Here is a 13,687-nt window from a genome sequence, read left to right as displayed (position 1 = left end):
ACCAACATGTAAGCATACACATATATAGCCTACATATTAACATGTAGATATGGCTAACACATAAAAAGGAAATAATCATGTTCAATGGCCATTTGACACATGGTCATTGTAGTGAGAGGCATTTCACCAATTTGCCTCCTACCTTTGTCTCCTTCTTCCTCAGACACTTAGGGTTTTCTGCTATAATACAAAGAATATTGAAGAACCAGGAAGTCTGTTCCCATTAGTGTCATTAATGATCTGTGCAACCTTGTAACAAGTTCCTGAAAAGGGATAATTTCCTTGGGAAATGCCTGTGTCAAATTGGTGACACGTTGGTGGGGAGGCACGCAGAGGGCCTTGGCATGAGTAATGCCATCTTAGAAATGGCCTTGTTTCTACTCAAAGTGAAGGGTCCAGGTATTCATCTTGGATCTAGTTTCTGGGTACTCTTCCAATCCCTATCTTTGCTACTAGGGTTAATGGGCAGAATTATTGATGGCTAATCAATGATAAAGTTCTGCAGCAAGTCTACCAGCAAGGTTAATGCAAATAGAAACTAGAGTTTGAGGGGCAGGGACAGCTCAGGGTATAACAGAGCCCTCCAAGCACTCTCTCTCTCTCTCTCTCTCTCTCTCTCTCTCTCTCTCTCTCTGTGTGTGTGTGTGTGTGTGTGTGTGTGTGGTGTGTGTGTGTCTGTAGAGGAGTTGCAGACTCTATTTTGTAAAGGAGACTCCCTATGCTGCATGCATTTTCTGTGTTTGTGATGAAAACATCTCCTGACTTGTATATATGCAAACAAGTTTTTGCCATGATAGCAGCAAATGAAAAGGTGAAATGTTTTATTTTTCATATATCTGTGGCCTATTACTGTCCTACCTCGAGCCTTGCTGACTTTGGTTCCCATGACAAACACAAGAGTAGCCAATATCTAGGAACTTCTGTCTGAAGTTAGCCCCAGGTCACATAGACACTGAGGACCCTGGGGAGAAGGATTTGGATTTGGTGTTGTTATGGCCTTGGTGACTTCTCCTGCAATCCCAGGATGAGTGTATCCCAAAAGAGTCTGAGAGGAACCTATCCTGTGGACCCCATTGAAGTGGAGGGAGGGAATCCCCTAACATTTCATTCACCAAGAAACTTTAACTGCCTTTCTCTGTAGAGGTCATGTCTCTGAGGCTGCTCAGTGAGACCAACACCCAGGTTTGCGCAGGACGACTGGAAGTCTTCTACAATGGGACCTGGGGCAGTGTTGGCCGATATAACATGACTGCAGTCACTGTGGGAGTGGTCTGTAGGCATTTAGGCTGTGGGGACAATGGGATTCTTGACCCTGCTCCTACAAACAAGGCAAGTTCCAGAACCATGTGGGTCAGTGGTGTTCAGTGTCCTAAGGGATCTACCTCCTTCTGGCAGTGTCCATCAGATCCATGGGAGAAGAGACCATCCAATGCAAGAGAGGAGGCCTGGATCACGTGTGTTGGTGAGTGTCCCTTAGTCTGTACACAGATTTCAAGGAATCTATTCTATTGCTAATCCCATTTGATCAATTCAAATCAATTCAACAAACATTGAACATGCATCATCAGTCACCCAATCAAAAAGTATGTATCAGGATCCTCCTATGAGCCAGGCACAGTGCTAACTTGTAACTTGGGAGACAAAGGAAGATTGAAAACAGTCCCTGTCCTTAAGGAACTCACATTCTGATTGGGGAGACAGCACATATAAATCAGATAATGCAAACTAATGACAGAGTAGATGAAAGACAATCATATGGGGTATGGTACTAGCAGCCGGGCACTTGAGCTGAATCTTCAAAGAATTCAAGGATTTCAAGAGTCAAAGTCTGGGAGGGAAAGCAATCCAGACACAGGGAGCAATCAGTGAAAAGGTGGGAGATGAAAGATGGGAGTGCATGAAGGAGGAATAGTGAGTAGGCCAGTCTGGCCAGATCATAGAATGAGTAGAGAAGAATAAAGTATAAAAAGACAAGGAAGGGAATTTCTTTAAATATCAAAGGACCTTGTATTTGAACCTAGAGATAATAGTGAGTCACAGCACTTTATTGAGCAGTGGGGGTAGGGAGTGGATTGACATGATCAGACCTACACTGTGGGAAAATCATTTTGGCAGCTGATTGTAGGATGAATTCGGTGGTGAGAGTAATTAGAAGATAATTATAATAGCCCAAGGGATAGGTGATGAAGGCCCAAATTAAGATACTAGTTGTGTTGGTAGGAACGGCATAAGTGAAAAACAGAGAAATTACAAGATTTGGTAATTGATCGGCTATGTGGTATATGTGTGTGTGTGTGTGTGTGTGTGTGTGTGAGAGAGAGAGAGAGAGAGAGAGAGAGAGAGAGAGAGAGAGAGAGAGAGAGAGAGAGAGAGAGAATCACAGCAAGGATGACATCCAGTAGCTCAGGAGAGAAACTGGGTCTGTATAAATAGATCTGAGAATAATTTACGTAAAGAAAGTCTTCGAACCCATGGAAGCTGATGAGATCATCAAGTGAGAGAGTATGTAAGGAAAAAGAGGGCTCAGGATCTTAGGGAAACACCCACAGTGGGTGAATACCTCATGGATGAAGATACAGCAAAAGAGCCTGAAGAATTATCAGAACAGAGAATCAAGAGGGAGCAGTCATGCAAACTCAGAGAGAAGAGAAGGTTGTCAAAAGTGTCAAAGGCTGAAGACTGGATAAGGAGGCTCAATTTAGCAATTAAGAGATAACTGGAGACTATGCAGAGAAAATTTTCAGGGGAATGAGGTCAGATTATAGGGTTTTAGAAGAGAATGAGAAGAGAGTCATTCAAGGCAACAACTGTGGCCAGGCTTTTCCAAGAGATGAACTGCAAAGGGGAGGATAACATTAGGACAATAGCTGGCAGGCATTGTATGAACAAGTGAGGGGTTTTGTGGAGAGAGGGACATGGGCATATTTGAAGGGAGAAGAGAAGTAGCCAGTAGATAGGAAGGGAGTGGATATTAGCAGAAGGGTGATAATGGGGGCAACTTGCTGGAGAAGACAGGAAAGACGTGATGGGCTCAAAGGTGCATGTGAAGGGATTTGCTTTGGCAAGTGGAAGGGGTCCCACATCATCAGAGAAGAAATTGAAGAAGGAGATAGTTGGAAAAGATATTTGAATGATGAGGATGAAAGTGAAAGAGGAAGCTCTCAGTGAATAGCCTCAATTTTTTTTCAGTAAAGTATGAGACCAGTAAAGAGGGTAGGGAGAGGGTGGTATGGTAATCTGGAAGGGGAAAAAAGGTTTGGCTTAGCTGCTGAAGTAAACAGGAAAGGGTTAGGGTTCAAGCATAGTAGTAGGATCATCTTGTTGCAGTAAGGGTCTAGTTGAGATTTATGTTATTAAGATGGCATAAATTTGTAGTGAGACCAGTGTTATGATTCCTCCAGTTCCACTAAGCTGCATATGAGTAAAAGTTAAGAAGGTGAATGGTAGGAGTCATCCAAGATTGGTATTTGGCAAGATGTGATGGATGATAATTGAGCAAGGGATTCAAGTGCAGAGGGTAGGACATAGTTGAACTGAGTCTCCAAGAGATCAACATTGGAAAAGTAGGAGAAGGAAAGTAGCTGTAGGAGAGGGTCTGACCTGAGATAATCCTAGTAGATGATGAGATTGCAGGTTATAGTGGGGACAAAGAGAAGGCTTATTGAGAAAAAAATAATGCACAGGGTGAGATGGAAAGATAAAGGAAATTCATCATTCTTGAGCATGTAAATGAAACGGTCATCAGTGATGGCAAGATCAAGGATGTGACCATCTTTGTGTTGTGGTTGAGGTGCAGTAGAAGAGTAGGTCATGTACAGACTGAGATATTGGAAATTTAGGGTCTTTGAAAGAGCAGCAAAATATCAATGAAGAAGAGAAAGATTGCAAGCCAGACAATAATCTTGTGAGGAAGAAAGGTGAATGTTTAAGAGGCCAGTATATAATAGCTATGAGAATATAAGCTGGGAGACAATGGTATGCTAGGATTACTCAGCAAGTGGGAAAAAATAGATCTACAGAATCCTTTGTCCAATGACCTGAGGGAGATGGGTGACAGATCTGTGGCCACACAGAGACTGCATTCATTTTCCTATTTCATGTTAGGAGTGCTCAGTAGAAGAAATAGACCTTTTTGAGATAGGACTAAGAGTGTCTAAAACCAAGAACCAATATTATATACTTTATATACAATGAAGAAATACTGGTGATATTTCCAATGACATCAGAGGTAAAGAAAGGATGACCAAAACTGGTCCAAAAAAAGAGATAGAAGTCACCTGCCCCTTTGTTGAAGAGATAGGGAACGATCAATGTAGAATCCTACATGTAATGTCAAACATTTTCAATGTGTTGGTTTGTTTTGCTTAACTTTTTCTTCTTCTTTTTTTTTTATTCCTTGTTTTGTGGAATTGCTCTCCAGAAAAGGAATTTGTAAAAGGAAGGCATTTGGGGAAAGGACACATGGGAAAATGAAAATAACACAAAAACAGAAGGGATGAGTAAAATTTTATTTTAAACATCTATAGCCAAAAAAAGAGCTTGAATTTCAGCCTAGAAACACTGAAAGCTCCAAGTCTCATGCTGTCCACCATGCTTTACTGATTAAGAAAGGTGACAAATAAGAAACATCCCTTGAATTTTTCAATCAAGAGTGCTAGGTGACTTTGGAGGGATCACTCTTCATTTAGTGGTGGGGAGATGAAAGCCAGATTGCAGGAGGCTGAAGCTATGGAGGATCTATATGGTGAAGAAATGGAGACAATGAATATTGACAGACTTTTTCACATAATTAACAGTGAATGAAAAAGCTCTCTTTTGGGGTAAAGGAGCCCTGTGCATGTCTGTTGGCATTAAAGAAGGAGCCAGGAGAGATGGAGACATTGAATATGAGTGTTGCTGTGATGTGAAGGAGGAAAGGGGATGTCACCAATGGAGCAAGTCCCTCAAGGAGTTGCAAGGGAATAATACCAAAGACCAAAGGGAGCAGGCTGGCTTTGGCAGGGAGGCAAGCTACCTAATCTTTTTCATACTAGAACAAAGGTGAGGAGAAAGAATAATGTTGAATTTTTTTCAACTCCATTCTACTTTTACCTGACCCTGATAGCCTTAGGATATATGACCAGCCTAAGACATTGGCACAGAACAATTCTTTCTTCAGAAGAAGCTAAGCTTAATTCCTGGTTAGCCAGAACAAGTGAAAATAAGCGAAAATAAGACTACCTGCAATGTTAACAATACCTATCTACATACAAATCAGTAGAGAAGCTTATTCCTCTCCTGATAATGGAATTTATTTTAATTGCTTCTTGTATTATGGTGAGAATACACATTACTATTCAGTCAGAAGGTGCATTTCCCACCACTTGTGGTTATAGCTCAGGAAGATTCCAAGTGGGAGTAACTGGGAGAGGGGATGGGGCGGTCCATGCTGTTTACACACCAGAGGAGGCGACCCTAGTGTTTCATTCTATGCTGGCTATCTGATCACTTAAATTAGTAGTATGTGGGGCTGCACTTCAGGGTTACCGCTGCCTTGATTTCTGATTTCTCCTCATCTGTCCCCAGAAAGAGAGAGCACTAGAAAGGGGCTGGGGTTCCAAGTTAGTCATAAAGCCTCCCTTGTTGATCAGGATGAGCTCTGCAATCGATCAAGCGTTTATGGATGCTCAGCAATCAGTTTATTGGTATCGAGCACACAGATGGAAATAATGTGAAGTTCCAAATAACCTAACTAGGGGGAGGGGAGAAGGTGTCCGTCTCTGTGTTCAGGTTGGAAAGGCAATCAGCATCCATTTGGAGGTTTCAAGAAAATTTCTAAGAATTTTCCAAATTTGGGAAGCCTCAGTTTCAAATTCAAGTCTTTTGATCTCTCATGTAAATGACTATGAAGGGGAAAGGGTAGAGGAAGAAAACTAAAACCAAGGGGTTAGGTCAATGTCTCTCCCCACCTAGTCACATTCTTGGCCGTATTCCTGCCTTTATTACATATATCAGCCAGGTTTAGTGACACACACCTGTAATCTCTGCTACAGAGGAGGCTAAGTCTGGTGGATTGTTTGAACGTGGGAAAGTGGAGTTAAAGCATATCAACTTTCCACATTAAATCTGGCACCAGGTTGCCTGAGGAGGAGCAACTGCTTCCAGAGTGAAACAGAGCAGGGCAAATTATCTGTGCCAATTAACATTGGGTTTAGGCCTGGAAATGGCCGCTGTACTTCCAGCCTGAGTAGGAGAGGGAAACTGGTTCAAATAGACAGATATGGACAGACAGACAAACAGATAAAGAGACATAGAAAGGTGATAGATGAATAGATATATAGGTCAACATCTGTTTATATCTCTAGCTTATCTATCTATATCTATCTCTAGGTCTTTCTCTACATTGACATATATATCCATCTGGGTAACAAGATGTGGTTCATAAAGTCAAGCTTGCCTAGTAGCTTGGCATGGTCTGTGCTAAATGAATCTCTGTTCTGCTGTCAGCTAAGCCTTAAGGATCACAGGACCAGAGATTTAGAGCTGGTCCAACCTCACCATTTTACAAGGGAAGAAATGAAGGACCACAGAGGCAGAAGTGATTATAGCTAGTAAGCAGCTGAGCTGGGATTCAAACCCAGGTTTCCTCTGTACAACTCATACCCTCTCTTTCCCCCCAATACTAATAATAATACAGATAACTCTAACTGTTAGAACAAGGGCACCAGGATAAGGAAAGTGTCCTGAAGACCTCAGTGGACCTCAGGGAAGTCCTGGTGAATATCACCCATATGATCTCACTCAGACTTCAGGAAAACTTGTGGGGACTTTTAAAGTTCAACAATCTCTTTTAGTTCCCACTTAGCTCACAACCGGGAACCTTGAAAGTAAATTCAGGCCTGGATAATTTGCTATTCACCATACTAACTGACCTGGGCAAAGAATGACAAAAGGAATAGTAAAACATGTCATCAGAACAGAAAAAAAAATCAGAGTCACTATGACACACAAGCCTAAATGTGGCATCTTCCTTCTTCTTTGGTGGTTTGGGAAGTGAGAGCCTACAAATTCAGTGTCCCTGGAGGGAACACATTTTTAAAGTCCTTCTGAAACTGAATTGAAGGGCAAAAACTTCAACCAAATAGGGCTTATATCTCTGCTGTCAGTCTCTGCGTGCAAACCACAGTTTCAACGTCTTCTCTCCTTGTTCTTTTGGAGCCTTCTGGACAATCAGGCACCTCTGGGCTACCTGGACACTGCCAAAGTAGCCTTCAGCACTCCAGGGGTCTTTAGACATGAACACAAAACCTAGAAGAAATCTCCTTTCCCTCCAACATTTGCACAAGTCTCTTCCCTCAACTCTGAGCACAATTTAAGGTTACATTGCCTCCGTGGCATATGATATACTTGGAGTATAGTAACTGTCAGCCCAAATGCAAAATTCTGCTACAAGAGCAAATTAACTTGAATGGGGTGGGGGTGGTGAATGCTGATTATGGTGATGATGATGATGATGTGTGTGTGTGTGTGTGTCTGTTTTGGCTCCTCTTGTGCATCACTGAGGTAGATGGGAGAAAGATTGTAGGAACTGAGAAGGCTGAGAAAACAGAAGGCCAATGCATTTAGAGAGCCAGGGTGCAGAAGAATATGAGCTGAATATGGAGCAGAACCAGGAAAACAATATACACAACAACAACGTTGTAAAGAATTAGGGTTAAAAACTCTAATAAATGCAATGACATACCGTGATTCCAGAAGAGTCATGATAAAACCTACCAAGCTCTGGACAGAGAGGGGATGTCCTCAGAATACAGACTGTGTATGTGTGTATATTTGTTCATGTGCAGATGTGACCAAGGTGAGAATTTATTTTGCTTGACCACATATATTTGTAGCAGCTACTTTTTCTTCTTTCTTTTTTGTTTTCTGGTGAGGAAGGTGAGGTGGAAGGGAGAGAAAATAGATGTTCATTTTTTAAAATGATTTTTTTGAAGTAGAGTGATCGAAAGGACGTGAAGCCTTCAGGAGAAAGTTCAGTGTCAGTTAGCATAAAAAGGTAGAAGGAATCTGAAAGGAAGATATTTAGGATGATATGTACCATCAGCTTCAATAGTTTCTTCCACAATGAATGTAGGAACTGTTACCATATCTTTAAGAGACAATGGAATCTTAGAGTGATAGTTTAACTGTCATTCTATGAGGAATCTCTGAGAAGCCTGAAAGCTTAATTGTCATTCAGGAGAAACTGTTAATGTGATGGCTAACGAAAGGAATAAGTAAAAGGACTAAGAGAACTTACTTCCTGACAGGATTGGGTTTAATGCTTTTCATGCAAGGAAATATGAAGAAAATTCTTGAGAAGAGACTTCAGTTGGTACCTTGAGAGAAATCAATGGTGGGACTGTGTTTCCAGGATTGAGAAGTCAGTGGTTGTAATGATGCTTAAAGGTGACTTCAGCTGTGGTCTTTTTTCATAGATGATTGTATTATAAATAATCATTTATGGTTTTGTTTCATTTTGTTACACTGTTAATAAATAGTCAACAACCTTGTGCTTATTTAAATTTAGGGAGGCACAGAGACAGAGTTTCTAGATTTCATGGGGTTAAGAGCTAATTGTTTAATTAATCAGAGAAATGTTGCAATTTGTCATTAATAGCAGAGTACATACTTTGATTAGAATCTGGAATGAGAATGAATGTCTTGGAATTCATTCAGTACAACTCCCTCATTTTGCATACAAGGAAACTGACGCTCAGAGAGGTCTAATTAATAATCTGGAGGTTACTTTATGGTTGCCTCCATAGAGAATCAAACCACCAAATTAGGGTGTAGGTTGCTCTCGCCTGGCCAAAGTAGGACTACCTAATCTGTAGAAAATGCCTAATTCCATCATAGATGAGAGATGCCAAGAGGTGTTTGGATCTATAGATGCTACAGAGAGAGGAAACATTCTACTCAAGCCCACCAGGGGGAGGTTTGGTTGGATAGAACCTGCATCAGACACCAGTGCTAGATGGGATTCCTCTCAGATGCCAAGCAGCTTCTGAGTGGTGAAGGCATATATCTCTACCTTCCTTTTGATCCAATATTCTGCCAAGGAAGAAAACAGGTTTTTTCCTTGACATGTATTCTTATTCCAAATGTCCAAAGCCATGAGGCATAGGAAATGATTGTGTCTTTTGTCACAATGACAGATCATGGCTTCTCCTATAACTTGGGATTCAGGGGTTAGGATACTTCTTTTCCTGTTGAATATGGAACAAGCAATGTTTTTGCATTTCTAGGCAAGATAAGAGTCCAAGGAGGAGACAAGTGCTCAGGACGTTTGGAGGTCTGGCATGAAGGCTCCTGGGGCACAGTATGTGATGACTCCTGGGATCTGGCTGATGCTGAGGTGGCTTGTCAACAACTAGGCTGTGGCTCAGCCTTGGGTGCCCCAGGAGAGGCTGCATTTGGCCAAGGAATTGGGCCCATCTGGCTGAATAATATTCATTGCAAAGGAAATGAGTCCTCTCTTTGGGACTGTATTGCTGATCCCTGGGGTCAGACAGATTGTGGGCACAAAGAAGATGCTGGTGTGAGGTGCTCAGGTAAGGGTCTGAGAACCTGGGATAAAGCTAGGAACCGAGCCACTGGAGACTATGTCATAACGGCTCGGGGTAGTGGGGAGAGAAGCAGGTAGAAGGAAGGAAAGGCATTGGTTACTGCTGCCAAAGTCTGTGATCACACTCTGACTTTGATCCTGTTACCTTAATACCTTCCAGTCCTGATGGAAGGAGATGAGGAGATTCTGATATGTACAGAAAGGGGGACTTGGAAAGGTGACAATGGGACTGAACCAAGCAGGAAGGGGCCTAGAACCTTGTTTCCTGCCCCCAGAGTATGACTGTCCTCCTCCTTCCTCCTGCAGGTGTTCCCATGACTGCAGAACCTCAGGAATCCTCAGGTACAACTCTCCTATCCATGAGGTCACTATGATGGAGTTAACAGGAAGGAAGGGGGCTCCAATAACTTGTATGGGGGCAGCTCAGTGAAGAGCAAGCCAGGCCTGCCCTTGTGTGACTCCTCCCACACACCCCACAATCTTCCGAGACTGTTCCACTCTCCTAGACCAACCTCTGATAAATCCCACTCAGGTATTGGGGATGCAAGAATATTTCTCAGATACACACCCATCTGGAAATGGCCCCAAGGACCTGCTTATCACTGTTTGAGCAGCTTCAGTTCTTCTGGCAACCTTTCCATAAGGAGAAGCACAGGACCTCTCTATTCTCCACTACTAGGCTATTGGTGCTTTCCCTGAAATAGACCCATTTCCAAACCCTCACCTGTACTTGGACATTATTGAAGGACTTAATGCATTGGAGGGACAGGGGATTTAGGTGCCAGTAGTCTACAGCTATAAAATAATGAGCCAACAAGTGCATTTGGAATTCCACAAGGAACCCAATGTCTTTATATGGATGTATTGTCTGGCCTTTAGCTCATTGGATATCGTAAGAGGATCAACCCATGGCATTTCAGCAGGAAACCAAGTCATTGTGTATCTCTTTCATAGGTCACAAAGCATTCAGATTGTTCTGGATCCTTGGGGTCATCCTGATAGTACTGTTCCTGCTTGTTCTCTTGCTGTGGTCCAAGGCTAGAAGATGGACTTACCAAGTCAGAGGTGTGAACCCCATTAGCCTGTGGCTCAGGAGGCCTAATAGCACTGGGTTCTCTAGGACAGGACACTCAACTTCAGATGATCAGGGCCTGAGTGTGGGGCCTCAGGCTTAGGGTGAGAATTTCCATTGTGGTGAAACTTACTAGGACAGAGTGAATTGACCTCTTTAGGGGATCCCTACCCCAGAACTTAAGGAAGGGCGCCTGATGGAGCCAATGTATCAGCTCAATTGTTTCAGTATACAGAATTGGCAGGGTTTGGCGTGAATATATGACCTGTTGACATCTCCTGGGTAAGAAAGGCTAATGAAGGACAGGTGGGCAAGGGCTGACATACAAGAGAAGGAGGACATAAGACACAACTGGAAGTCTTGTAAACAAATGCGGAATTCCAAGGAAGTATCATATCTGGGAAAGGAATCTGGAAAGTAGATAGACCATGGGGAACATGAAGAAATACCCATAGAGTTGTGAATACATGCCAAGCTGGGAAAAAGAGAGCTTTCATTCAGTGAGAGGGACATTGATCCATCTGGGGAAGTAGTGATGAGGATGGCAAGAGTTGGGATGTCAAGATGTGACCCCCTTAGCCTGAGACCTCTCTGTTCTCATGCTTTTCCCAAGTAGGAAATCTTCTTCAAGAAGCTATTTACAAGAAGATGAATGTTCACCAGAAGGAGGATGAAGACCTACATCTATTCAGCAACCCAGGTCTGTGAGGCTCAGGGGACTTTTGCTCAGTTGGAGGGGCCTCCCATGATGAGACTGGCCTCTAAATGCCCAATAGAGAATAGACTATATGTACAAGAAAGAGTAAATCCCTGAAAAGATCTGCTTGAAATGACTCATACACAAGAACAGCCATCCTGGGGCTAGCCCACAGTTCATCTGGCCCTATATTCTGACTTTGATGAAGCTCCAATGACCTCATAGGAAGCCATAGAATTAAACTCTCTTTGCTCCTTCTAATAACTGATTTTTATAGGATCATGATATCATGAATTTAGAGCTTAAAGGGATCTTAAAGACCCTCAGATCCAACTCCTGAATTTTACAAATGAATACACTGAGGCACAGACAGGTTAAGTGACTTGTCCACAGTAACACAGCTTGTAGGTGTCTAGAGTGGGATTTGAACCCATGTCTTTTTACTCCAAGCCCAGGGTCCTGTCTTCTGTACTGTGCTAGAATACTTGCATAGTGCTTTGAGGTTCACAAAGTCCTTTACATGCAATATTTCATTCCTATATCACATGACAGCATAGGCAAAGTGCTTTGCCCATATTAAAGGGTTAGAGAAATGTCAGTTATCTCATCCCTTCCTAACCCTTCCATGGCTCCTCCTAACTACTGCCCTGTCTTCTCAGCTGAGAAGCTTGCCTTATAAAGGATCTTGAGATCACTCAAGAATATCTCCCACTCTTCTTCACTGGATCTTCCAGTGATAAATCACTTATATAGATCTGCATTCAGACTCTATACTTCTTCCTCTGGATATGGATAGCATTTTCCATCATGAGTCTTTTGAAATTGTCTTGGATCACTGTATTGCTGAGAAGAACTAAGTCTACCATAGGTGATCATCACACAGTGTTGCTGTTACTGTGTACAGTGTTCTCCTGGTTCTGCTCACTTCGCTCTCCATCAGTTTCATGTAAATCTTAACAGGTTTTTCTGAAATTCACCTGCTCATCATTTCTTATAGCACAATAATATTCCATTACATTCATATACCACAACTTGTTCAGCCATTCCCCAATTGATGGGCATCCCCTCAATTTCTAATTCTTTGCCACCACAAAAAGAACTGCTGGAAATATTTTTCGTACATGTGGGTCCTTTCCCATTTTTAATGATCTCTTTGGGATACAGACCTAACAGTGGTATTGCTGGATCAAAGAGTATACACAGTTTTATAGCCCTTTTGGCATTTTCTAGCCTATTTCTTTACTTTAACTCTATGCTTAAGTGAAGCTCTGCTTCTGGAGTGGTGTGGGCACTGTTCCAAGTTTCAGATTTCAGCTGTTAATTGTGGGTACCTGTAAGTTCTTGGTTCTTCTAAGGTGGTATGATCTAGGGAGAGGTGTGTTTACTACTCTCCTGGATTGTGCTCTTGTCTGTGAATGACCACAAGCACTCTTCTGCTCTGGAACTGTAATCATGGTCCCTGCTGCCTTATGGACACAAGGTCTAGTGTGCTAATGCTCCTCCTTGCCCTGGGACTGAGACCCAGGATTGTGACCCAGATTCAAATATGAGCAATGCAACAACATCCTGCCCCTGGTGTTAGCAAAGGGATCCCTGTGATCTCCTTCTGACGAATTGTCTGACCCCCTTATCATCTGTAGGCTGAGAGGTCTGGAAACCACCACTACCACTATTGATTCAGTTATCCCAAAGGCTATTGGTTTGTGTACTGGGGTATGGCTTGTACTGGACTATGCTCCACTCTCACCTTGGTGCAACAGACCTTTCCTGCCCACCTTCTAAATTGTCTTAGTCTAGCAAATTGTTTTACTCCATCCTTTTGTGTGTTCTGCCACTCCAGAATTTGTTTTGAGGCATTATTTTAAATTGTTCAGAGGGGTTCGGGGGAGAGCTCAGGTGAGTCCCACCTTCTCTCCAGCATCTTGGCTCCACCCTCCTGTTTTTTCCTATTTCTTATGAAAACTGGAAAGCTGAATTTTCAGCTAAGGAAAATTTAAATTCTCCAAACTAATAGCATAGACATTCCTGTACCCATGACATCTAAAGAGAGAAGTCCTTGTCAGAATTATGCAGCAAGCAAAGCTTGAGGGGAGCTCCTCACATCCCTTTTTCTCTGGGTCTCCCCTCCAAATGGACAACTGTTTTCTTCTTTCTTCACCTACCACCACATCTGGGACATCAGACTGACTCCATGTTCTCCACTTATCCTGCCTACTGTTTTCACCTTGTAATTTGGCCTTCCTGAGCAGGGCTGCACATTCAGGAATGACCTGAGTATCCCTGAGGCTACTCTGAGGAGGTTGCACAGCCAACTGGGCCAGCTAGTCCAAGA

At 42.6% G+C, this 13,687-nt stretch overlaps 1 protein-coding gene across 9 annotated transcripts in view; it reads left to right on the top strand.

Moving 5' to 3' along the window:
- LOC110201656 (scavenger receptor cysteine-rich type 1 protein M130-like) overlaps positions 1-13,687 on the top strand; it is a 58,319-nt gene that overhangs the window by 32,500 nt on the left and 12,132 nt on the right. For 8 of the 9 annotated variants that reach the window (XR_013483849.1, XR_013483848.1, XR_002322546.2 and 5 more), the window contains 5 exons: positions 1,142-1,462; positions 9,267-9,572; positions 9,893-9,928; positions 10,541-10,651; positions 11,275-11,358. Coding sequence is in view for 5 of the 9 variants with exons in the window: in XM_020977483.2 (XP_020833142.1) it covers positions 1,142-1,462; positions 9,267-9,572; positions 9,893-9,928; positions 10,541-10,651; positions 11,275-11,358 (858 nt within the window). In the remaining 4 variants the exon portion in view is untranslated. The remainder of the gene's footprint in view (positions 1-1,141; positions 1,463-9,266; positions 9,573-9,892; positions 9,929-10,540; positions 10,652-11,274; positions 11,359-13,687) is intronic. The other variant, XM_078148248.1, reaches the window with a different exon arrangement.

This window comes from Phascolarctos cinereus, unplaced genomic scaffold, assembly GCF_003287225.1.
Source record: "Phascolarctos cinereus isolate Bilbo 61053 unplaced genomic scaffold, phaCin_HiC Scaffold_1;HRSCAF=81, whole genome shotgun sequence".
NCBI classification, from domain to species: Eukaryota; Metazoa; Chordata; class Mammalia; order Diprotodontia; family Phascolarctidae; genus Phascolarctos; species Phascolarctos cinereus.
This window is presented reverse-complemented; position numbering and strand designations above follow the sequence as displayed.